The 21,356-nt window shown below is 36.9% G+C and overlaps 15 protein-coding genes across 15 annotated transcripts; 10 read left to right on the top strand and 5 right to left on the bottom strand.

Moving 5' to 3' along the window:
• Window positions 1-57: 57 nt before the first annotated feature.
• On the top strand, window positions 58-3,282 carry C9374_008394 (uncharacterized protein; the record flags this gene model as incomplete). Its single annotated transcript, XM_044698465.1, has 5 exons — window positions 58-381; window positions 461-779; window positions 857-924; window positions 1,006-2,046; window positions 2,092-3,282. The coding sequence occupies 5 exons, from the start codon at window positions 58-60 to the stop codon at window positions 3,280-3,282; spliced, it is 2,943 nt and encodes a 980-aa protein (XP_044545513.1).
• A 125-nt stretch (window positions 3,283-3,407) lies between these two features.
• Window positions 3,408-4,314, bottom strand: C9374_008393 (uncharacterized protein; the record flags this gene model as incomplete). The annotated part of the gene is made up of 4 exons (XM_044698464.1): window positions 3,408-3,816; window positions 3,879-3,916; window positions 4,025-4,082; window positions 4,190-4,314. 4 exons carry the CDS (start codon window positions 4,312-4,314, stop codon window positions 3,408-3,410), a joined length of 630 nt encoding a protein of 209 aa, XP_044545512.1.
• A 732-nt stretch (window positions 4,315-5,046) lies between these two features.
• Window positions 5,047-6,582, top strand: C9374_008392 (uncharacterized protein; the record flags this gene model as incomplete). Its single annotated transcript, XM_044698463.1, has 1 exon — window positions 5,047-6,582. The coding sequence occupies one exon, from the start codon at window positions 5,047-5,049 to the stop codon at window positions 6,580-6,582; it is 1,536 nt and encodes a 511-aa protein (XP_044545511.1).
• Window positions 6,583-6,638: 56 nt separating this feature from the next.
• Window positions 6,639-7,211, bottom strand: C9374_008391 (uncharacterized protein; the record flags this gene model as incomplete). The annotated part of the gene is made up of 1 exon (XM_044698462.1): window positions 6,639-7,211. The coding sequence occupies one exon, from the start codon at window positions 7,209-7,211 to the stop codon at window positions 6,639-6,641; it is 573 nt and encodes a 190-aa protein (XP_044545510.1).
• Window positions 7,212-7,922: 711 nt separating this feature from the next.
• On the top strand, window positions 7,923-8,683 carry C9374_008390 (uncharacterized protein; the record flags this gene model as incomplete). Its single annotated transcript, XM_044698461.1, has 3 exons — window positions 7,923-8,137; window positions 8,187-8,436; window positions 8,519-8,683. The coding sequence occupies 3 exons, from the start codon at window positions 7,923-7,925 to the stop codon at window positions 8,681-8,683; spliced, it is 630 nt and encodes a 209-aa protein (XP_044545509.1).
• Window positions 8,684-8,867: 184 nt separating this feature from the next.
• C9374_008389 (uncharacterized protein) lies at window positions 8,868-10,382 on the bottom strand (the record flags this gene model as incomplete). Its single annotated transcript, XM_044698459.1, has 1 exon — window positions 8,868-10,382. The coding sequence occupies one exon, from the start codon at window positions 10,380-10,382 to the stop codon at window positions 8,868-8,870; it is 1,515 nt and encodes a 504-aa protein (XP_044545508.1).
• A 155-nt stretch (window positions 10,383-10,537) lies between these two features.
• C9374_008388 (uncharacterized protein) lies at window positions 10,538-11,326 on the top strand (the record flags this gene model as incomplete). Its single annotated transcript, XM_044698458.1, has 1 exon — window positions 10,538-11,326. One exon carries the CDS (start codon window positions 10,538-10,540, stop codon window positions 11,324-11,326), a length of 789 nt encoding a protein of 262 aa, XP_044545507.1.
• A 30-nt stretch (window positions 11,327-11,356) lies between these two features.
• C9374_008387 (uncharacterized protein) lies at window positions 11,357-12,571 on the bottom strand (the record flags this gene model as incomplete). Its single annotated transcript, XM_044698457.1, has 1 exon — window positions 11,357-12,571. One exon carries the CDS (start codon window positions 12,569-12,571, stop codon window positions 11,357-11,359), a length of 1,215 nt encoding a protein of 404 aa, XP_044545506.1.
• A 110-nt stretch (window positions 12,572-12,681) lies between these two features.
• On the top strand, window positions 12,682-13,275 carry C9374_008386 (uncharacterized protein; the record flags this gene model as incomplete). The annotated part of the gene is made up of 1 exon (XM_044698456.1): window positions 12,682-13,275. The coding sequence occupies one exon, from the start codon at window positions 12,682-12,684 to the stop codon at window positions 13,273-13,275; it is 594 nt and encodes a 197-aa protein (XP_044545505.1).
• A 76-nt stretch (window positions 13,276-13,351) lies between these two features.
• C9374_008385 (uncharacterized protein) lies at window positions 13,352-14,092 on the top strand (the record flags this gene model as incomplete). The annotated part of the gene is made up of 2 exons (XM_044698455.1): window positions 13,352-13,848; window positions 13,906-14,092. The coding sequence occupies 2 exons, from the start codon at window positions 13,352-13,354 to the stop codon at window positions 14,090-14,092; spliced, it is 684 nt and encodes a 227-aa protein (XP_044545504.1).
• A 180-nt stretch (window positions 14,093-14,272) lies between these two features.
• On the top strand, window positions 14,273-15,957 carry C9374_008384 (uncharacterized protein; the record flags this gene model as incomplete). The annotated part of the gene is made up of 6 exons (XM_044698454.1): window positions 14,273-14,612; window positions 14,670-14,727; window positions 14,783-14,919; window positions 14,969-15,113; window positions 15,168-15,206; window positions 15,264-15,957. 6 exons carry the CDS (start codon window positions 14,273-14,275, stop codon window positions 15,955-15,957), a joined length of 1,413 nt encoding a protein of 470 aa, XP_044545503.1.
• Window positions 15,958-16,071: 114 nt separating this feature from the next.
• C9374_008383 (uncharacterized protein) lies at window positions 16,072-16,469 on the top strand (the record flags this gene model as incomplete). Its single annotated transcript, XM_044698453.1, has 2 exons — window positions 16,072-16,221; window positions 16,275-16,469. The coding sequence occupies 2 exons, from the start codon at window positions 16,072-16,074 to the stop codon at window positions 16,467-16,469; spliced, it is 345 nt and encodes a 114-aa protein (XP_044545502.1).
• Window positions 16,470-16,576: 107 nt separating this feature from the next.
• Window positions 16,577-19,484, top strand: C9374_008382 (uncharacterized protein; the record flags this gene model as incomplete). Its single annotated transcript, XM_044698452.1, has 6 exons — window positions 16,577-16,910; window positions 16,964-17,375; window positions 17,425-17,480; window positions 17,542-18,606; window positions 18,662-18,901; window positions 18,967-19,484. The coding sequence occupies 6 exons, from the start codon at window positions 16,577-16,579 to the stop codon at window positions 19,482-19,484; spliced, it is 2,625 nt and encodes an 874-aa protein (XP_044545501.1).
• Window positions 19,485-19,600: 116 nt separating this feature from the next.
• Window positions 19,601-20,036, top strand: C9374_008381 (uncharacterized protein; the record flags this gene model as incomplete). Its single annotated transcript, XM_044698451.1, has 3 exons — window positions 19,601-19,623; window positions 19,672-19,824; window positions 19,919-20,036. The coding sequence occupies 3 exons, from the start codon at window positions 19,601-19,603 to the stop codon at window positions 20,034-20,036; spliced, it is 294 nt and encodes a 97-aa protein (XP_044545500.1).
• Window positions 20,037-20,179: 143 nt separating this feature from the next.
• On the bottom strand, window positions 20,180-21,233 carry C9374_008380 (uncharacterized protein; the record flags this gene model as incomplete). The annotated part of the gene is made up of 2 exons (XM_044698450.1): window positions 20,180-20,925; window positions 21,095-21,233. The coding sequence occupies 2 exons, from the start codon at window positions 21,231-21,233 to the stop codon at window positions 20,180-20,182; spliced, it is 885 nt and encodes a 294-aa protein (XP_044545499.1).
• Window positions 21,234-21,356: the final 123 nt, after the last annotated feature.

The following is a 21,356-nucleotide window of genomic DNA, read 5'->3' as shown; positions in this document are numbered from 1 at the left end:
TTTTCTATAATAACTCCGACACTTGTTGAGGCAAAAGTCATTTAAAAATTCATAATGATGAATACCCCAACCCATGATGATGATAACAGCCTATCCATTCTTTCCGAAGAAGGAGCTCATGGTACCGAGCATGTCATATCGATGAATTCTACGACGACAAAACACAGCACCATGATGACGTCGCAGAAAGTAAGCGAGAGAAGTAACAGTTCAACCACTGCAAGTTCCAACCCTTCCTCCTCCTCTCCATTCTATTCCATTCTCAAACCGTTGGGTAAAGGAGCGAGTGGAAATGTTGTCCTTGCAGTGATGAATCAAAAGAAAGTGGCCATTAAACAAATTATGTGTCGGAATGAACGTGATTTAAATTTTGCAATGAAGGTGTGTTGAAGCTATTACTGAAATAACAATATTTATCACTCTTGAATGGCATATTGACAACTGACACGTGAATCTGCAGGAAGCATGGCCCTTGAGAAATTTGAGTCATGAAAATTTATGCTCCATGGATGATGTTTTTGTGGAGAAAATTCTGTTAAATGGCATTGAATGTTTTAATGTAAATTTAGTAATGAAATATTTCAAAGAAGGAGATTTGAGCGTGTTTTTAAAAAAGAGATGTACCAAAGATGGCAAACAATTTCTCACACAAGAGGAAGCTCTTTCGTTCATGAGACAACTGGCATGTGGCCTTAATTATTTACATTCCAAAAATTTAATGCATAGAGATTTGAAACCACAAAATATATTTGTTTCAAAAGAAAAACTTAAAATAGGAGGTATGCAATTTAATAGTTCCGAAATGATAACTTGTTACCATTATATTATTTTTCTAAAACGATTGCCATGAGTTTAGATTTTGGCTTGATGAAAGAAATGCAAAATTCCTTTACGTATACTGTGACAGGCACTTTGAAATATTTAGTAAGTTTTGCATTAATTAATGTGGCGTATCATTGAGCATCATGGATTTAATACCACACAAATATATTTCTATTCAAATAGGCTCCAGAAATTTTGAATCAACAACCTTATACCTACAGTGCTGACATTTTCTCATTGGGATGTATTTATTTTGAAATGTGTACATTATTACTGAACAACAGAACTCTCAACGTTGAAGTATTCAGAAATAAGAATTTCAGTGAAGATTTACTAAACCAATTGAACAAACAATTTTCACACGTAGTTTCGCCTGACATGGCTCGTCTCATTACCAAAATGCTTGATATTGATCCTAAAAAGAGACCTACTGCACAACTACTCGTGACAATACTCGACGAACTCTCGAAGGGAAATTCATGGAATTTTTCGGACGTGTCTGGAATTTCACAGCATCACCAGAACGTGTTGCAAGAAGACGGCTCCTCTTCCACTACTCCCTCAACACCTCCTCCACCACGATCCAGACGAGTAGCTTTGGCCATCTCTAAAATGGCTCTCACACCACTTCAAAAATTATTGTATGGAGCTGGTGTGAGTATGTTACGGATGGAACCAAGCGTTTATGCGGACTATGATGGAGTTGAAAATAATTTAGCAAGTTATGGAATTGATATGGAAAGTATGACGATTAAGAATGAAAACACTAACAACCTTTCATTTAGTGTTTCCACACGTATTGAGGAAATTGAAGAATTGGATTCCTCCTCGTTGGACACGGAATCCAAGTTGATACGTTCATTTACTTTGAATCAGTGGTTACTTATTCTCACCTCTCCGTGTATCCATCGTTTGCCACTCTTTCCATGCATGCCCACAAAGAAAACGAAGGAAAGTTTTATAGATGCGACCTTAATGACCTATTCATGGTACATGACTCCTCAATCACTGTTGAAAAAGTGTTTTGAATTGGTACATGACATTCCTGATCAGTTTTTTGAGGAATTTTTATTTAAGAGCGAAAGTGGTGATTATGACAGCTCAGCATTGTTGACAATATTTGAGAATGACTTTCAATTAGAGAATGAAACCTTCCCCTATTGGAAGTATTGCCGCTCTATCGGTGAATATAGACTTTTCTCAGTGATTGAATTCATTACAAAGGTATGCTATTCGTGATCATGATTGTTCTTATTTTCACAACTACAGTGGTTAAAAAATCGAATTTCAGAATGGACCAGTAACATGTTTGAATTTTTACAACATCTTTCCAAAGAAGCGTATGAAAAAAGAGGATATCTCTCAATGTCTGATTCTCTCTTCTCTATATGCTCACAAGCACAAAGTCTGCAATTGAATGGTAGTGAAACTCCATTTCATGTTGATCAAGTCATGTTGGAAGCGTGTGAAAACTTTAGATTAGAACAATTGAAAAAACTTGAAGAAGAATCTGATGACGATCCAACCTTTGAGAAGGACGCTTCACCTGAAAAGAGGAGACTTTTAGATCCTGTTTCTGTTTTCACTCCTCAAAAAATTATTGCTCCACAACCTATAATCTCTGGCGCTATGTTTCTCAGCGGATTTACTTGGCAGGCTGTAGACACCATAGAATTAGCTCGTCAATTAACTCTTAGAGATTATGACTATTTTAAGGCAATTTCAATTGAAGAATTTGAGTTGTGGGAGAAGAGAAAGACTTTACACGAGCATTCCAATGCTCGGGAATGTCACAAAATTATGGAGATGAAACGAATTTCAGATTTTTCAACCTCCATGTTTGTTTCCTCAGTATTAAGTCAAGTGTATTTGAAGCATAGAAAAAAAACACTTTCAAAAATGTTGGAGCTATGTGTGGAATTATTCTCTATGAATAACTATTTTGGAGTGAATTATTTAATGAGTGCCATTCATCATCCAAGTGTCGACCGATTGGAATTCACTAAAAAGGAAGTCGATCAAAAGAAATGGACACAATATGAAAAAGTTTTTAAATCCATGAAATATGAGTATTTGAGGCTTTCTATTCATGCAGTGAGGAATGAAATATTTTCAATTCCCCATATGGATATTCATGTCAATGACGTGATTCTTCTGAATGAGCAAATGCCAGATATCATGGCTATCTCAGAAAGTAGTTCTGATGATAATGAAAAAAACACATCAAGTACTTGTGGTAGTAGTGATCAGCACGTAAATTGGAAAAAGATGCGATTGAAGAGTCTCATTCAGAGCCCACTCTATTTAAAAAACAATTCATGTCGGTTTCAAAAGGTGTTCCAAATACAGCAATTACTACGAAAAGAAAAGTTAGAACAATTCGATTATTCAATGGAACATTTCATGAAAGACAGTTTCGCAAGAGAAGGATTGAATTGCAAAAAATCAGAAGTGTTGTGAATTTTATGAGCTCGTAGAACATTCGAATGACTTTGAAAACAATTAACTATTTGTGAAAACTTTTGAAAAATTGGACTCTGTACACCACGATGACGATCACTTAAAATCGAACATGAATACTTTGCTTACAACAAGGTACATGGTTTGGATGTATTTCTCTGTGAGGGAGAGGATGCTTCTTTTGCCTTGGTTAAATAAGCTCGAATGGCTTCATCAAATACTTTTTTAACATTTTCCTGAGTTTTGGCAGAACATTCGACATATTTCACAGCCTTAATTTCTTCTTGCAGTTTTTCACCCATTTCTGTTGTGATTGGTCGTTTACCTTTGTTTTTCAATTTTTCCACCGTAGTCTCATCTTCCCGTAAATCACTTTGAGTTCCTACAAGAATGATTGGAGCTGCTTTACAATGTCTAGAAACCTCTGGGAACCATTTAAGTCGAACGTTTTCATAGCTTGCTGGTGAAACTAGAGAAAAGCATACAATGAATACAGAAGTACCTGGATATGAAAGAGGTCGAATTCGATCAAAACTTTTCACACAAAATGCCATCCATTTAGTAAGAACATTTTTCAAAACCCTCAGTATACTTACTCTTCTTGACCAGCAGTGTCCCATAGACCTAAACTTGTCTAATCATCATGATCGACAGAGTTGTTAATGATGAAAGATCGAGATTATTATTGAACCATGCAATTATTATTTAAACAAGAGACATTCCTCAGAAAACAATTTCATACCTTTTGACCATCTACATTCAAATTCACAGAATAATTGTCAAATACTGTAGGTATATGTCTGTGGAATGTGCAAGTCATTGATGACCAATGTCAATCATGAATTTAAATTGATTTTTGATTTTGCATGCATTACTTTCTCCACATGTGCTCCAGTAATTTACTTACTCTTCAGAGAATTTTCCTTTTGCATAGACATACAAAAGACATGTCTTTCCAACAGCACCATCACCGACAACGACACATTTAATGTGGGTCATGGCATTCTTAGAAATTCGGTTGGAATTCGACATTTTGAAGAGTAATAATATTATAATGAAGATGATGAGAAGAAGGGATTCGGTTATGTAGATTGTTGTTGCTCTTCTTTTTGCGAGTTGTGTTTTTGTGTCCTTCATATTTCTCGAGAACTCTCTCTTCGATGCCATACGACAAGACCCGAACAAAGAACTCGTTCATAAGGGTGACCTTATCCGTCTTTCAAAGGTAGGAAATTTTATCACCATACACTCTTGAGAAAGGTTGGAATTTGGCATTTGATGTTGCGACGGCCAATTATTTTTGAAACCAGCGCTTTTGGTGTCAATGAACTTGGAACTGTAATTGGTGCGCCTAATCCACGTGTTGGTTTACAGTTGTGCTTTGGGCCCAATTTGATTTTCCCAATTTCTCAAGAGATAATCGTTGAGTTCAGCACAGACAATTCTCAAAGCAAGAACTTCAACGCAAAAATAGACATAAAAATTTTACAACGTGCAACAAATCCATGTTCCCAAAAATTCGACAAAAAAATAGCATCATCTCAAGTCTTTGCCACCTCCTGTTCAACACGCGATAGTCGCTCTTGTGCGCACAAGTTGTGTTTTGAACAAGCCTTGAACATTTCATATTTGCAGCACAGTTTTTTGAATTTGAACCTATCATCACGGTTCTGATCAAATCCACAATTGAATTTCTACAACGTGCAACAATCAAAAATTGATAACAATCCTTCTTTCAAGAATTTATAATACTTCGATAATAATATGATCTCAACAAATAATAACAACAATTTAGAGTCTACAGAAAATGACCAGGAGCAGATATCAATGAACTTTGTGGTCGACGATATTGTTAAACAAATGGATGGTCATGCAAGCTGCCCAGATCACGAAAGTTCTACGTTTATGTCGTTGCTCAAAGGAAGTGAAGTGAGAGAAAAAATCACACATGAAATCTCCAAGTTTGTGAAAGTCAAAATTGAATGTTTGCCTCAAGGATTTCAACACAATCAATTTTGTTCCCCTGCTCAAACCAAATATTCCTGCTATGTGAATGACGTGATTCGTGTTTCTGTGAGTTTTGATCACAAATATTTAGACTCCATTGCAGCAGAACAAACCATCTCTCCCATTGCTGAGAGTTATTGCTCCAAGTTACTTGACAAATGTCAAGTTCAATTAGTGTCCTTCATTGAAGGTTCCACACAGAACTCGACTGAGAAAAAAACAGTTGAAGAATTGAGTATAATGATGGGAAAACTCGGTGATAAAACCAACGAGAATGAAAAATATGGCTCTTTTCATGTTCCAAGACCTTCTCAAAAAAGAGGTAAGAAAAAGGAAAAGTCTACCGTCAGCACTGTGACGAAGAAGATTGGTTTTGTGCAATTGGTTCATTACGAATCTGGAAAAGTTTTGGCTCGTAGTGAGAATTTATGGATAAGGTCGAAATCAAGAGAGGAAATGGAAACAAAGAAGAGAAGATCTGTTTTATCTTCCAAGAAGAACAAGAAGAGAAAGACTAAAACAGAACAACAATTCGACAAGGAAAATGAAGCCTGTTGTCAACAGAACGCATTCATTCAAGAACCGCTCATGTCAGAACAATTTATTAAGGACTTCTTTGAAATGAATGGAGCCAATAGCAATGAGGAGGAAGAACAAGGCCAACCTCCAAAAACTGTTTCCATTGTTGAACAGCCTCAGACTAAGGCAGATCTTGCATCATCCGATGCTGTAGATCTTAAACCAAAACTTTCAACACTTCCAAACCAAGATGCATCCCTTTCTTCGAATACCTCCTCTGATGTTGCAGGATTCAACAACAACAACAACATCACGCTGAGTAGCGGAGGTATGAATTACTTTCCATCCCCTAACCTTGTCTATCCATTCTTCCCAACCTCCAATATTGCTTCCTACTTCCCTAATTGTACTTCCAATTTTGTTTCAATCAACCCTTGCTGCCACCTCATCCCTGTAAATCCATTCCTCTTTGATAACTTTTCCAACCTCACATCAGCTACCTCTTGCACAGATCTTCCTCAAGAATTTGCATTTTCTGAAGTGTTCCCAGAAGACGATTGTGGCCTGAAACGTAAACGTAGCCAACTTACTCCAACAGATTTGCTGAGTGACACGACCTTTGATTTTGAATTAAGCCCAAAGTCTATTGATGAAGAATCTGTTTGTGACGAGTTTCCAAGTCCTCTTTCGAGCGTTTTTGGCGATTTAAATTCACCATCTTCCAATCCTGCATCTGCAACCTCTAACGCAAGTTTTTGGGACATGTTCATGTAAAATAAAGTTGGAACAGTGAAAGCTTTCACACAACAACAATGATTTGCAAAAATTCATTACTCTTTATGATCTTGAATTTTTGACAAGTTAGCTCTAAAGGACCTAAAATCAAATTTAAACAGAGTAGAACCAGCACTTAAAATCTCAAATACACTCTTGCATTGATCTTCCAAACGTTTCACATACTCCTCTTCATCAGTAGCAAGCCAAAAACTGATTCTAATCATGCTCTTTCTGTTTGCAACAATACAACCGCAAATGTTATTGCCTAATCCGATAAAGTTTTCTCCAATACACATTATACATGAGAATAACCACCATTGATCGGCTTCTTGTCTAGACTTTTTAGTAAAACTAAAAACCATTTCTCCTCCATTAATACATTGTGGATCCTCCCATTCAGGTTTAATTCCATCTCTCATTAAATAATATGTTGTACCTATTGGCAAGCATGATGGAGATCGTACATTGTTAAACAATCGCCAAAAGTCCTCCACGGTGTTGAACGTTTTAACTTTTGTAAAAAAGGCTTTGTAATTTTGTTCATTAATTTTACTTCTTGGACTGTGGTACCACAGAGTCCATGGTGATTGTGTGGTGTGGTTTTCCGTGTCTGTTGGATTGCTCATGATGTATTGTTTTGTTGTAGATTTTGTTTGTATTAATTTAATTAATTTGCATAATTTTCGGGTTGATGATAATCGAGTGTTGAAAGCAGTGTTGTTTGTTTGCTGTGTCCGGTTTGTAGTGATGTTTTTGCGTGTTGTTGTATTTTTTTAATTTCTTGTTTTTATTTCTTTAAATTAGTGATTTGAAAAGTCTTATCAAATCAATAATTAAAAGACGAGGATAGCCCGTCTTGTTTCTTTCTTTGCTGAACATCACCATCTTGAGGTCATTGTTGTTCAAAAGTACAAATTCCGAATGAAGAAAGTTAATTTCCTTGAAGAAGAAATATTAAATTTTGAATTGGATAATATTGTATACAATCAACTTTCTCTTGCACATTCCAAAAATGTACCTCTTCTTCATTGAATCATGAAAGCTCTATTAATACACCCATCATAACGTCTAGACGCAAGGAATTGTTGATCAAGCCTTGCTAATTAAAAATTCAATAAAAAATTCTGAGCGCTTCGTTGAACCACACGCTCTCGCCATCAAATTTTCATCATTCATCAACCACAACAACATACCTTGTTATATCCGATACATTGTGTATTAGCAAAGTTGAACAACACCAAGTACTTTCGCGTTATACTCAACATCATCAAAAATTTTTACTCCTTTCTTGAATTATACAAACATTTCCATCCGTAGCTTACAAATTTAATATCATCATGATGACCACAGATAAGAAATATGAAGAACCTCTCGCCGATCATCAAGGTGAAGGCGAAAATTACAATGAAGATGAGGAATCAGTGGAAAAACATTTTCTTGAAAATAGTTGGACACTTTGGTATCACAATCCTCAAGCTAAATTGAACGAACAAAATTACTCTCAATTTTTCTCTGAAGTATATACATTCTCTGATGTTGAAACATTTTGGAGGTTTGTGTTATGTTACGGATTTGTTGTTTTATTCAGCATGGATTTTTAGTGTGTTTAATCATATTCGAGGACCAAGTGACATTGCCACTGGTACTACTTACTTCTTATTAAAGGAAGGCATAAAGCCTGCATGGGAGGATCCACAATGCATTAACGGAGGAGAATGGGTTTACAGCTTTCCGAGGAAATTCAACAGTGCCGATCAGTATTGGCTTGATCTGGTCATGTTTTGTGTAGGAGAATGTTTCACATACTCAGAAAATCTACTGGGGTGTTGTGTTGCTAATAGAAAGAATCAGGTACGTACTGTGAGAGCATTTGCATTTTTGAACCTTTGTTATTCGAATGGATGAATGCGCTTGGATCAACACGTCATTTCAGATTCGTATTAATTTGTGGGTTAACACGCTAGATGAAACAATTGCGAAAAAGTTTGGAGAACAATTTAAATTTGAAGCGCTAAAGCTCAACTCTTCAGTATCAATAGATTTCAAATCTTTTAAGGATCAACTTGACGGGAAAAAGACAATTCTTCAGTCCGTTTGAACGTACGTGAAATGGCTATGCTTGCTTAGTGGCTGATTCTCGACTATACTGGATCGTTGCTATGATCCACTTAAAGATGTCATCTCAGTCACAATATCAGTAATAAAACTCCTAAAAACAATATAAAATCGATCAACAATGACAACTTAAACAGAAAGTTGGAATGTTTTCACTCATTGATTCTTTATACAGCTTCAATGATTTGATAATTCTTTTTTCCAAGCCTTAACACTGCAATCGTGCCACCTCCAGCTACCAAATCATCGCTTGTCAAAATATACTTGGGATCTTGTTGTCTTTTGTAATTGATATAAAATCCTCCATTTTTGATCAGCTTACCAAGCTCAGCCTTAGATGGACCAAGTTTAAGCGCTAAAGCAATATCAACAATGGGTTTCGATAAAAGCTCTGACCGAGGCAATTGGGCACTGGGAGAATCTTTCATCAAAGTCGATATTTCATTCTTAGACAGACTCTTAAGAATGGTTACGGCCTCCTCTTCATTTCCAGATCCATAAAGCAAGTTAGAACATTTCTTAACACACGCCAATTGATCCATGCCATGAATTTGTTGTGTAAGTTGGTCGGCCAGTATTTGTTGAGCAAGTCTCTTCTCTGGTTGTTTGTTATGCTCATTCATTATTTGCTCAATTTCTTCTACGGAAACAAATGTTAACATTTTTAACAATTTTTCAACATCTGCATCCTGTGCTCTCGTAAAGTATTGGTAAAAATCAAATGGTGATGTCATGTCAGGATTAAGCCAAACAGCATTTCCCATTGACTTTCCAAATTTCACTCCATCAGCAGTAGTGAGCAATGGTACAGTCATTCCACTGCATGGTATTTGAGATATCTCAGGATTCATTGTCTGCTTCTTTTTAATAAACTCAAGCCCGCTTGTAATATTTCCCCATTGATCAGAACCTCCAATCTGTAGTCTCACGTTACGTGAATTAAATAGATGATAGAAATCATAACTTTGAAATAAACTATAGGAAAATTCAGTAAAGGTCATTCCTGCATTTTCAGCATCAGCATTTTCCAATCTAGACTTCACACTCTCTAATCTAAGCATGTTGGTAATTTGGAAATATTTACCAACATTTCTTAATAAATCTATCATTTTCATTTCTCCTAACCAATCTGCATTATTGACGACAGTAACATTGCTTGTATTTTCTGAAGAAAAAAAGGCATTCATTTCTCTTTTCAATCCCTCAATATTTCCAGCAATTATATTTTCTTCTAGAAGAGGCCTTTCAGATTTTCTTCCGCTAGGATCTCCAATTCTTCCTGTTGCACCGCCAACTAGACAGTAAATGTGTACCTTTTGAGAGTCAAACGCTGTTTGAAATCTCTTTAAAGTTTGTAAAACCAATAAATTTCCGACATGAAGTCCTGATGCAGTCGGGTCAAATCCAGCATAAACTCCAATAGGTTTCTTTTGGTTGCCTGGCTGGCCATTTGCCATTTCATTCACTAATTGTTCAAAACCAGATGTGGCATCGTTGAGTACTCCTCTTGCTTTCATTTCTCGGATGAAATCATCAGCCGGCTTTAGCGTTGTTGCAATAGCCGATTGATGAAAAAATCGGTGATGACGATAAACCTCCGAGAAGACTGGTTGTTTGGAAATCTTGGAAACAAGTCGATTTGAGAAATGTTGTGAGGAAGGCTTGAACAGCATGGCTTTCATTTTTTTCAATACTTCCTTTTTGAATGGACGGGCAAGATGAATTGCGAAACGTAGTTGTGAAATATATGGTTTCAAACAACCCACAAAAACAAGGTGTCCTGTTGGTAATATTGAACTATTGGTGTCAAGATATTTAAAATTAAAAAAAATTAAAAATGTTGCGTGTCTGCATTCTTGATGTTTCGGATCATAAACAATTGTTTGAAGATGAATTATTTCAGAAATTCATGTTTCAAGAGTCTTTCTCTCAGTGTGCTTCGTTCCATGTCGCACAAAACAAGTGGCCTGTTGCTTCCGAAGATGTTGCTCATGAAAATTCTCCTAATAATTCGATCATTCGCTATTTATTAAAACATTTTGATGCAGTTCTCATCACAGGAAGTGAAGATTGTTGCATGGATGATTCGTTATGTTACATCAAACAATTATGTGATTTAATAAGAGATTTAGTGGATATTAATTTTCCAGTTTTTGGAATTTGTTTTGGTGCTCAAGCGATTATTCGAGCCTTGTTTGGAAAACAAAGTGTTGCTCATTTGAAAGATCTTGGCAAGGAGCCAGAATTTGGATGCATTGCATTAGAGTTGACGAAAGAAGGAAAGGAATGTGGTTTATTTGATGGAATTGAACACGTTCGAGAAGGAGTTGCTTTTTATTCATCATCCTCTCATTCAGATGCATTTCTATTGAACAATGATCAAGTCGAAAGAATCATCCAGTCTCGCCATTGGGAAAATCAAGGTTATCGTATTAAGGGCAAGATGTGTTATGGGCTTCAATTTCATCCAGAGATGGACACTCATGCTTCGAATGCAATATTTAACAGCGTCACAACAGTACCTATCAAGTATGATGACCATGTACATGAGCTAGATATGAGTGTTGGAGTGAAAATTGCAAAAAACTTTGCTTACATGGTTTTGCATAAAAAGAATAATAATTAATGAATTTAGTACGATATATTCATAATATTTCTAGCGGACGTTTCTTCCGTGTTGAGGACCGTAATCTCGGCTATCTCTTGGACGATTTTCGAAATAGTCACGTGAGGTTGATTTATCGGATGGCTTGTCGGTTGTTCTACCATAATTTCCATATTGAGGTCGGTTGCTGACATATGGCCCACTTCTTCCATAAGATGATTGTGCTCTAGGAGGTGGAATTTCAATGGGAACACTAGGTGGCGGACCGCCATAAGTAGGTGGAGGTCCATAATACGGAGGAGGAATTCTTCCATAGTAAGGTGGTGGAATTGCATGTGGCTGAGGTGGAGGAGAGTCGTGACGTACTGGAGATGGATATGGATGGTATCTAGTATTATTGCTGGAATATGAATAAGATCTTCCACTACTGCCACGTTGGGGTGGTGTTGAACTGGTTCTTGGTCCATAGGTTGGAGACGTTGACCTAGAGGAAGAAGTGGGTCCATATCTGCCTGATGAAGATGCTGGATGGCTTGAAGGAGAATCTGCATATGAAGAGGTTGTTGTTCCTGAAGGAGGAGAAGCATCGTATCCATCAACATTGGATGGTGGCTGTCTTCCATGATAATCTGTTGCAGGTGGTATTCCCTCTCGAGAATATCCATAGTTGCCACGATCGCCACGATCACCACGATCACTATAATATGATGATGATCCTCTGCTGTAAGAATAATTATCAGATGAAGGATGATAAGAATCATGATATGATCCTCCACCACGTGAACCTCTTCCTCGACCACCTCCTCGTTTCTTGAGCATCTTTTGGTAATCATCTCGTTTCATTCCTCCATCCTTTCCTCTTCCGTATTGTCTTCCTTCGAAAAAGCCTGTATCGATAGCAATCTTCAAAGCACGATTATTTAGTTTACATCCACGACAATACTTGACGCAATCTTCGGCATCGGACCTGTGATAGAATTCAACAAAACAAAATCCACACGGCGTATGAGTATTTCTATTGAGTCCCATGATCACCCGTTTAACTTCACCACACTTTTCGAACAATTCATAGATTTGTTCTTCCTTTGTATAAAAACTTAAATTTTCAACATAAATTGTGGAGGACTGAGAAAGAGCCCTCTCAAAATCCTCTTCATTTCCGCCTTCGTTTACGTAATGTTTGAGCAAATAATCATATTCTCGTTTGCTGCCGTAGAAGAATAAATGTTTGGGTGGGCGATGTGCAGCTTCGATGAGATGAGCCATTTTTTTCCTTGAAGGAGAAGGCTTCTCATTGTTCCCTCAGCTTTTCTTCAAGCTTTAAAAAAATTTATTCTAATTACTCTGCAACATTGTTTGAAGTTGGTGTCTAGACCATGAAAAACCTTTCCAAAGGACTCAATGAAACCAAGTCATCTCATTTGGTGTTGAAGAGAAAAAGAGATGCCAATACAAATCAATTGGCTTACAACAAAGCCTCTGAGTCCAGTAGTTCTGATGATGAAAGTGTTGAGGCAGTTGAAGAGCCTTCTTCAAGCTCAGAGACTTCAGAATGCGAGGTGGATTCCCAATGCGAAGAAGAGTTATCTTGCGATGAAGAAGCAAACACACTCACCAAAGAGCTTGTCCTTAAAGTACATGAGGGAAAGAAACGAATGTCTTCTATCATTGAGGATTTGCAAAAACGAATTTCCAACGGTCAACTGGTTGAGCAGTCCAAGAGCTACATCAGAATGATGAGCAACGAATCAAAGAGAAGACCAAAACATAGAGAAACGAGGGAAGTTGTTAAGGAGCCTTTAGATATTTACCCATTAAAACAGACCACAAACAGTACAAAGAGGGGAAGCGGGAAAGAACAAGCTTCTGCAGACTCTTCCTCTCTTGAAATCACTCTCTCTCATATTGGAGTTACTCTGAACACAATAGTAACAGAATTGAAGCACTTGCGAAATCAACTTCAGAAATGAACCAAAGTTGAAATTCAAACAAAATAAAAATAACCAACACCTAAAAGACATCCCACAGCAGCATATCCGAACACAAATGACAAAGAAAGGAGGAAAAACAGCAGCCAGTCTCAAAAAGTCATCATCATCTGGAGGAGGAAATTACGAATACAATCCAAAACGAAACATCGTCGATGTCATTCCTGGTCTAACTCCGATTGTGAACTTGCCTCCATTACCTTCCGATAGAAAGAATGTCGATCCAGTTCAATATCGAGGACCGAGTGACTATAGTAATTGGCTAATCCCTAATCATGTATGTGTTGGAGGTTTTCCACGATCCAAAGAAGTAGATCCAATAGTTTCGAGCGGTATTTCAACATTTGTTAACCTTGTAGAACAGGATGAAGAGTTACGTTGTGGTCCTTTTTACTTTGATAATGCAGCTCGTAAAACCACTTTACAAAAATTAAATTATGTGACCTTCCCAATTCGTGATAAGAATATTGCAGAAGATGACAAGGTGAAAGAACTTGTGCAATTATTGAGAACCTTAGTCATGAGAGGAGAAAAATTATACATTCATTGTGTTGGGTAAGTATAGTAGGATCATGAACAAGCTATTTGAGCTTTTAAATTATGACATGACAGTGGTCATGGAAGAACTGGTACCATTGCAAGTGTATTATTGGGAAATCTGTACAACATTTCAGCCTATGACTCGTTACAATGGGTCCAAGCGTTTCATGATGTCAGAACTGTTACGAATGGAAGAAAGTCTCCAGAATCGACCATTCAACGAGACCAAGTGTTCAGGTTATTGAGTGATAATAAATAAACTTGGTGCTTCACTCTCACAAAAAATTTCCTCAATCCCTCATACTCTTTTATCTCATTTGACTCTGCAAAAATAGAGCCATAGAGGGATCGTTTATCGATAGTTCAATGCTTTAAATTGGACCCTGTATGAGAAACTATGCAGAAGGTTATTAATAGTGCGCTCAAACAATCTCAAAAAATGATTGCATCAGGAGCGATGGGCTCTGTATCATCATCCAAATCTTGTGCCTGTGCTGCCAAGAGAATTTCATCATCCTCTTGCTCGGAGCAAAATGGATCAACAACTAAGCAAGAATCATCGATCAGTATCTCCTCCTCGACCTCTCTCAACAAAACCACAACAACTACAACAACAACCAATACAGGACAAGGTTTTTATCAGAGAGAGTTACCTGTGGGTTGCATTGCATTTGCTTCCTCGGAGGGAAGGAAAATATTTGAGGAGAGCATGAATGAAGGCAATTTGCACTCTTTTTATCCGTTGATTGAACAATATCATACACAATCCGAGCCAGCATGTATGTTGTTTTCATTAAATTAATTTAAAAATTATTGAGATACGAAATGATTGCTAGACTGTGGATTGGGAACTTTGGTAAACGTCATGAATGCCCTGAAAATTGATCCTAAAAGGTTTGTTGGAAAGATGATGTCAATTTTATTAATTTTGTTTGATAACGATAATTAGAGTATGGAAATTTCCTTGGAGATGGTTCTCAGAAGACATTTTCGATTGTTGTGTTCCTCTTGAAATTGTGAAAAAAGAAGGAATTACATTAAGACAGTTCAGCTGTTTAGCAAAATGCAACGGAGCTGCCTGTCAAAGTAAGTGATGCCTCATAATAACTAAATTATTTTACCCCATTTTTAATAGCTTTCAGACCTCAAGAGACTTCCTTAGATGATTTTAGAAATGCTATTATTGAATCTATTAAATCTAATGATTTAGAAAGCAAGGAATTAGATCCCTCATTCATTGTTGTTAGCTATGACAGAGCAACACTAGGTCAAACTGGAAGGTAGGTTTTCAGATGCTGTAGGTCGATGTTTCGTAACAAAGCAATTTTATGAAGTGGACACTTTTCTCCAATCGCTGCCTATAATGCTAAGAGGTAAGCAACATTTGAATTTTTATTCATAATCACACATTCTGTAAATGACAACATCAGAGACATGGTATTAATTTTAGATGTAGCAAGATTCAAGTATCCTCCTCACTGGGTTAAGTTGGAAAAGATGTGGGAAGCATTTTACCCAGTTGACAGCGCTACTGGCCTCTCTAGAGGATTCATAATTATTAAAAGAGACAACATTCAGAAAGAAGATCAAACAATTTGCTATAGAGTAGTTTTGCGAGAGAAATGGTCAGAAACACTCTCCAAACTGCTGACGTTTACGAGAGCTATCACTGAAAATTATACACAAAAAGTACAGAGCGAACTCGACAAATCACCTGTTGATATTAGCAAGTTCTGTAATAGCATTGTGGAAGTATTGAGTAGTTCAATTTATGAAATTATGGAACCATTGCTCACAATTGAAAATAACATCTCTGAGGAAATGAAAAAGCTTTGGAATCAAAATATGAACAATATATTTACAGACTTGAGAGAGACACAAATTTTCAAAGAAATTTCCAAGTTTGAAAAGGATAGAACAAAAGCTATTATGATCTCTGTCCTCATGGTCAGCATGCCATCTCAATTATTTGAAGAAATTCATTTACGATCAGCCCATGAGAAAATTAAGGCTCCACTCGATTATGTTTGTAACGCTAATTGTTGCAAAACAATTCTTGAATCCAATATTAATCAAATCTCAACTCAACTGAGAGCATTGTTGGAGCTCAGTTTGGAAAAGTAGGCTATCACTTCATTGGTCGAATAAATTCTTGTATAACACTCGAATAATTCTTTTCTCTGAGGGTCTACCAGGTCGTTATTGATACTAGAGACATTAATAAGCTTTCTTAAAAAAATGGTGAATAAGGCTAAAGCAGCGACAGACGAGTTGTGGCAACTATTTAATAAGGCTATTACAGAGCAAGACATGGAAATTACTCGGAAAGACGATCAATACCTCAAAGTGTTGCAAGAATCAGAATCAAAGATGTGTAAACGTATGGAGGTACGTAGGGTATCAAAGTGTGTTCATGATTTGGAATAGGAACCACCCTCTAGTTGTGCGAGAAGCAAATCAATGAATTAAAGGAATTAATGATTAAAGCCTATGAGAGAGATGTTGTTATGCTACGAAACTTGAAAACTCTTTTTCAAACTGAAAAAGACAAGATCATTAAAGAGATGGCACTCTCCTCGGAGCATGTAAATGAAACATTCAAACCTCTTGAAAAGTACTTTTCCATGATTAAGTAGATCGGATGGACGATCGTGATGATTGAATAAAATTTTAAGAGCGCTAGCCTTCTTCTTCTTCGTCTTGTTGAGTTTACCCTTAGAGTCAACCTTAACGACCCAAAAAAATGGCCAGCAAAACATTAAACTTGTTTTCCTCCGACTTGTACTCTTCAGATGAGGATGAAGACTTGATCAATACTACCAACCAAAATTCATCCTTGTTGAGCCAAAAGGTTGTTGAAACTTCCTCGGAAACTCATCAACAAGAACACTCATCCCATCTGACTCAAACCAATGCAGATCTCGATCAGGATGAAGAAAACGGATTGGAAACTAGTGTAGTTCTCTCGTTATGCTATCAAAAGGGAAGACTGGGTGTTGCATCTTTTGATTCCAACACTGGAGAGTTATGGTGTGGTGAAACCAATGAAAACTCCTTGTTTGAAGCAACAGAATACGGTATGTTCAGTGCGTCCTTCACTAGTGTGCTCTATAATATGAATACTACTTAGTCAAGTATGAAGTAAAGCCAAATCTCATCCTTGTGCCTTCCAGAACTGAGAATTCATTCATGAAAAATGTGAGGAAGCCGATGGAAGGTGCCAAAGAGCAAGTCGAGGTGAGGCTTTTGAAAGCCTCCGATTTTGCCCATGATAACTCAATCAAAAAGCTTCAATTATTGGAACAATTAATGTCAGACGCCACAATCACAGAAGAGAACTACATGGAAGCCAATGCTGAATCGTCTTCTCGGAGAAAAGATATGCGGTTTGATTTTTCATCTTTACACTTGGAAGAAAATCATCAAACGGTGAGAGCTCTCGGAGGTGTACTGTCTTTTCTACAAAGTAACAGACTATCCTATGGTGAGATTGATGATATAGAAGTGTTGAAGAATATCAAAACCATCACCAATTTCAAATTGTATGTTGTTTGTGAACATCATCATTTTTAATTTTGTGACTTGCAAAAGCGATGGATTTGTTCAGTTAGACATGAACACGCTTAAAGCCTTGTCCATCTTCAGCTGTAAGTTGTTTGCTCAAGAACGTCAATTCCTTTTAATTGTGCATTTGTTTATCAACTACAGTGGAAGCTCATCCCTCAACAGCCATTCTTTCTGGTCGGCCTAAGGAAGGTCTATCATTATTCGGTATCATGAACAAGACCAAATCTTCAGTCGGTAAAGATTTACTAAGGCAATGGTTTTTAAAACCAGTTATGGATGTAAACATTATTCAAAAGAGACACAACTCTATTGATTTCTTTAACAAGTTCACAACAGACATACTTGATGAGATTAGAGATAATTTGAAATATGTGAAAAATACTAAAAGAATTCTTTCTAGAATGCGAGAGGCAAAGGCCACTGTTAACGATTGGAGTAATTTATACAAGACCTTATATTGTTGTAAAAACATTTCAGAAATACTTTTTGAAATGGCAGAAAATTCCAACATTGACGTTGTAGAGGAGTTTTTGAATGCTTGCAACGAAGCTATTGTAAAAGTACTGCAGGCTATTTCAAAGATCGTTGACTTTAAAGAATCAAGAGCTCAAAACCGATTGGTCATTATGTCCGGGGTGAATTCAGAGCTTGACAACCGAAGGCAAACATACGAATCTCTAGACACATTCCTTGATCTAGTTGCACAACAAGAATCTGGCTCTCTCCCTCAGGACTTCCCCTTCTCTTTTAAGGCTGTATACTATCCTCAACTGGGATTTCTGTTGGTGGTTGATAAGACTACAGAAGCAAATAATTTCGAGAACTTTGAAGAGCATGGTTTGCGATTTCATTTTGCATCTGATCGATCTCTGTATTTTAAGAATGCAACAACGGATGAGTTGGATAGTGAGGTTGGAGATATCCATCATCTTATCATCGAACAAGAAACATCTATTGGTATTAAGCTTGAAAAATATGTTCTGCAATTTCAAGACCAAATTAACAAGCTTAATCATGTATGTGCGAAGTTAGATTGTATCTTGTCATTGACAGTCTGCAGTAATGATTTTAACTTGTCACGACCAAGAATGACCGAAGAACCGATTTTAAAGATTGTGGAAGGAAGAAATATTCTTCAAGAACTGACGGTAGACACTATCATTCCCAACGATACTGATTTAAGTGAATGCATTCAAATAGTTACAGGTACGTGCCAAAACGCTTCATCTTTTGGGTTCAAACGATTTTTCATGACAACCAGGACCTAACAATTCAGGAAAGAGCTGCTATTTAAAACAAGTAGGTCTCATTGTATTCATGGCGCATATCGGTTCATTCATTCCAGCCTCTCAAGACTCTGTGATTGGTATTGTCGATCGAATCATGACAAGAATTCAATCTCAAGATAGTATTAGTGTCAATCAATCTACTTTTGCAATAGATTTACTTCAAATGAAGGGAATGATCGACTACTCAACACCCAGGTCGCTATTACTGATCGGTAAGTGGAATTGTCAAACTTTCAATGTTGATGATATTATGCATTGTGTTTTTCCCTTGGAAAAGACGAGTTTGGGAAAGGCACTCTTGCTCTTGATGGAATTGCCCTTCTATCATCCATTCTAAAAAGCTTTCAATCTAGAACTCAGCCTCCTCGAGTGATAGCCACAACACATTATATTGAAATGTTACAATATAACCTTATTGATTACAAAAACAAAAATATTCAATTTATGACCATGGATGTGCATATTGACAACACGACCAATAATAATGAGGATCAAATGGTAGATGAATTTCAAGTTCCCAATGCTGAAGATTTGGTATTTCTGTACAAACTCAAACCAGGAAAAATTATTCCAAGTTATGGGATCACTGTTGCGTCCTTGGCTGGCCTTCCTAACCATATTATTAACAGAGCCAAGGTGGTTGCAGATAACATCTCTAAAGGCAAGCAAATCAAACCCATTCGTGAGAACTCCAAAGGAAAGATTTTCAAGGAACTCTTTGAGAAATTTATGTCCTTGGATGTAAATCAAGAACAGAGTATTTCAGATCTATTCACTTTTGTAAAGTCCATTTAAAAACATGGAGTCATGTTTCGATCGTAAACTCGATTCAACATCACGCAACTTCAATTTAAAGCCATTGCAAGCATTCTGGGGGAAAAGCGAAATGTTGGTGCAATTTCAAAGAAAAAATGCAAGTAAAGATCGAGTTCAGGTATGTGCAGAAATAATTCATCAAACACGAAATCAACAACCCATACAGTGGCGGATGTGAATTACTATTTGATAATAAAACCTCATTGACAATTGACAATTTGGAGGAAGGGACAACAATGCAACAATTAATTTTGTTGTTGAAAGACAAATATTTAAAGGAGAAACCAGAATTATTTATGAATAATGAGAATACATCAATGTAAGTCTTCAAGTCATGATGTCGTGAGCGAGAGGAATCAATTCCGATGTTTTTGATTGGATGTTTTTCAATGATTATTTTAATTCGGAAATAGTCGGCCTGGTATTTTAGTGATTATTAATGACACCGATTGGGAGCTAGTTGATGAATTGCAATATAAACTTCAAGACAAGGATAACGTTGTATTTATTTCAACTCTACATGGAGGATAAAAGGATCAACACTCTACTTTATATTGTTATCTATTCAAAATTATTTTTTCAATTTTTAATTATTATTATTTAACAGTCATCATGTTCCGAGAGTTGTTAATGTAATTTGGCACGCACATTCGAATACAGGCAAATCATCAAATTTATTGCATGTACCAACCATGAGAAACAATCAATGATTGTCCAGTCATTGCATTATTAGGATGAGCAGCAAAGAACAAACAAGCTTGTGCAACATCTTCGATCGTTGTAAACTCTCCATCGACAGTGTCCTTCAACATGATATTCTTTACCACTTCTTGTTCTGTAATTCCAAATTCCTTTGCTTGTTCGGGAATTTGCTTCTCAACCAAAGGAGTCAAAACAAATCCAGGACAAACCACATTGGCAGCAACTCCCTTCTTTGCTCCTTCCTTAGCAACGGCTCTACATAATCCCAAAACACCATGTTTGGCAGAAACATAGGGGGCCTTCAATGGTGATGCCAACTTGGAGTGTACACTTCCAATGTAAATGATTTTACCTTGCTGTTGTTCATACATTTGCTTTAAGGATTCACGAGTACACAAAAACGCAGCATCCAAATGAACGGAAACAATCTTTCTCCAATTATCAAAGGACAGCTTATCAATTGGATCAATATGTTGAACTCCGGCATTGCAAATCACAACATCTACGGATTTTCCATAGTGAGATTTAATTTGAGAGAAGGAATCCACAACAACTTGTTCTTTGGTAACGTCCATAGCCAAAGCTAAATGTTGAGAGGAATTTTGAAGAGACTTGATGGTTTCTTGAGCAGCATGAAGGTTCAAATCACCAACCACAACTTTTCCTCCTTCTTTGGCAAAGAGCTGAGCCACACCTTTACCGATACCACTGCCAGCACCTGTTGATCATCGTCGTGGTGAGAGTTATTATTTTGGATTAATATATTCAGTTGAATCAATTATTGGTAGGAAGGGACGAAAAAGATTTTCGTTTGGGAGATGAATCATGATGATGATCATAAACGCAAAATGTCAGTTCAAAAAAGAGATTAATCACACAAAACTTACCAGTAACAAGACAGACCTTTCCTTCCAACTTTCCAGCCATTGCGGCTTGACTTGTGGAGAAGAATCTTTGGGTGGCCTTTGGAGTGGTAATAGTAGTGGAGAGCTTTTGGGTGGTGTTGAGGACGCAACGTTTGAACATTTTTTGTGGTGTTTTTCGAATCGTCATCAAATTGAGCGAAAAGCGAAAATCCCCAAAAATTCGCGAATTTGTTTGTCCCAACTATTGGAATTGAGGTTCAAATGAAGAGGTTCCAAAACAAAG

Source organism: Naegleria lovaniensis (genome assembly GCF_003324165.1).
Source record: "Naegleria lovaniensis strain ATCC 30569 chromosome Unknown tig036, whole genome shotgun sequence".
NCBI lineage: Eukaryota > Heterolobosea > Eutetramitea > Acrasida > Naegleriidae > Naegleria > Naegleria lovaniensis.
This window is presented reverse-complemented; position numbering and strand designations above follow the sequence as displayed.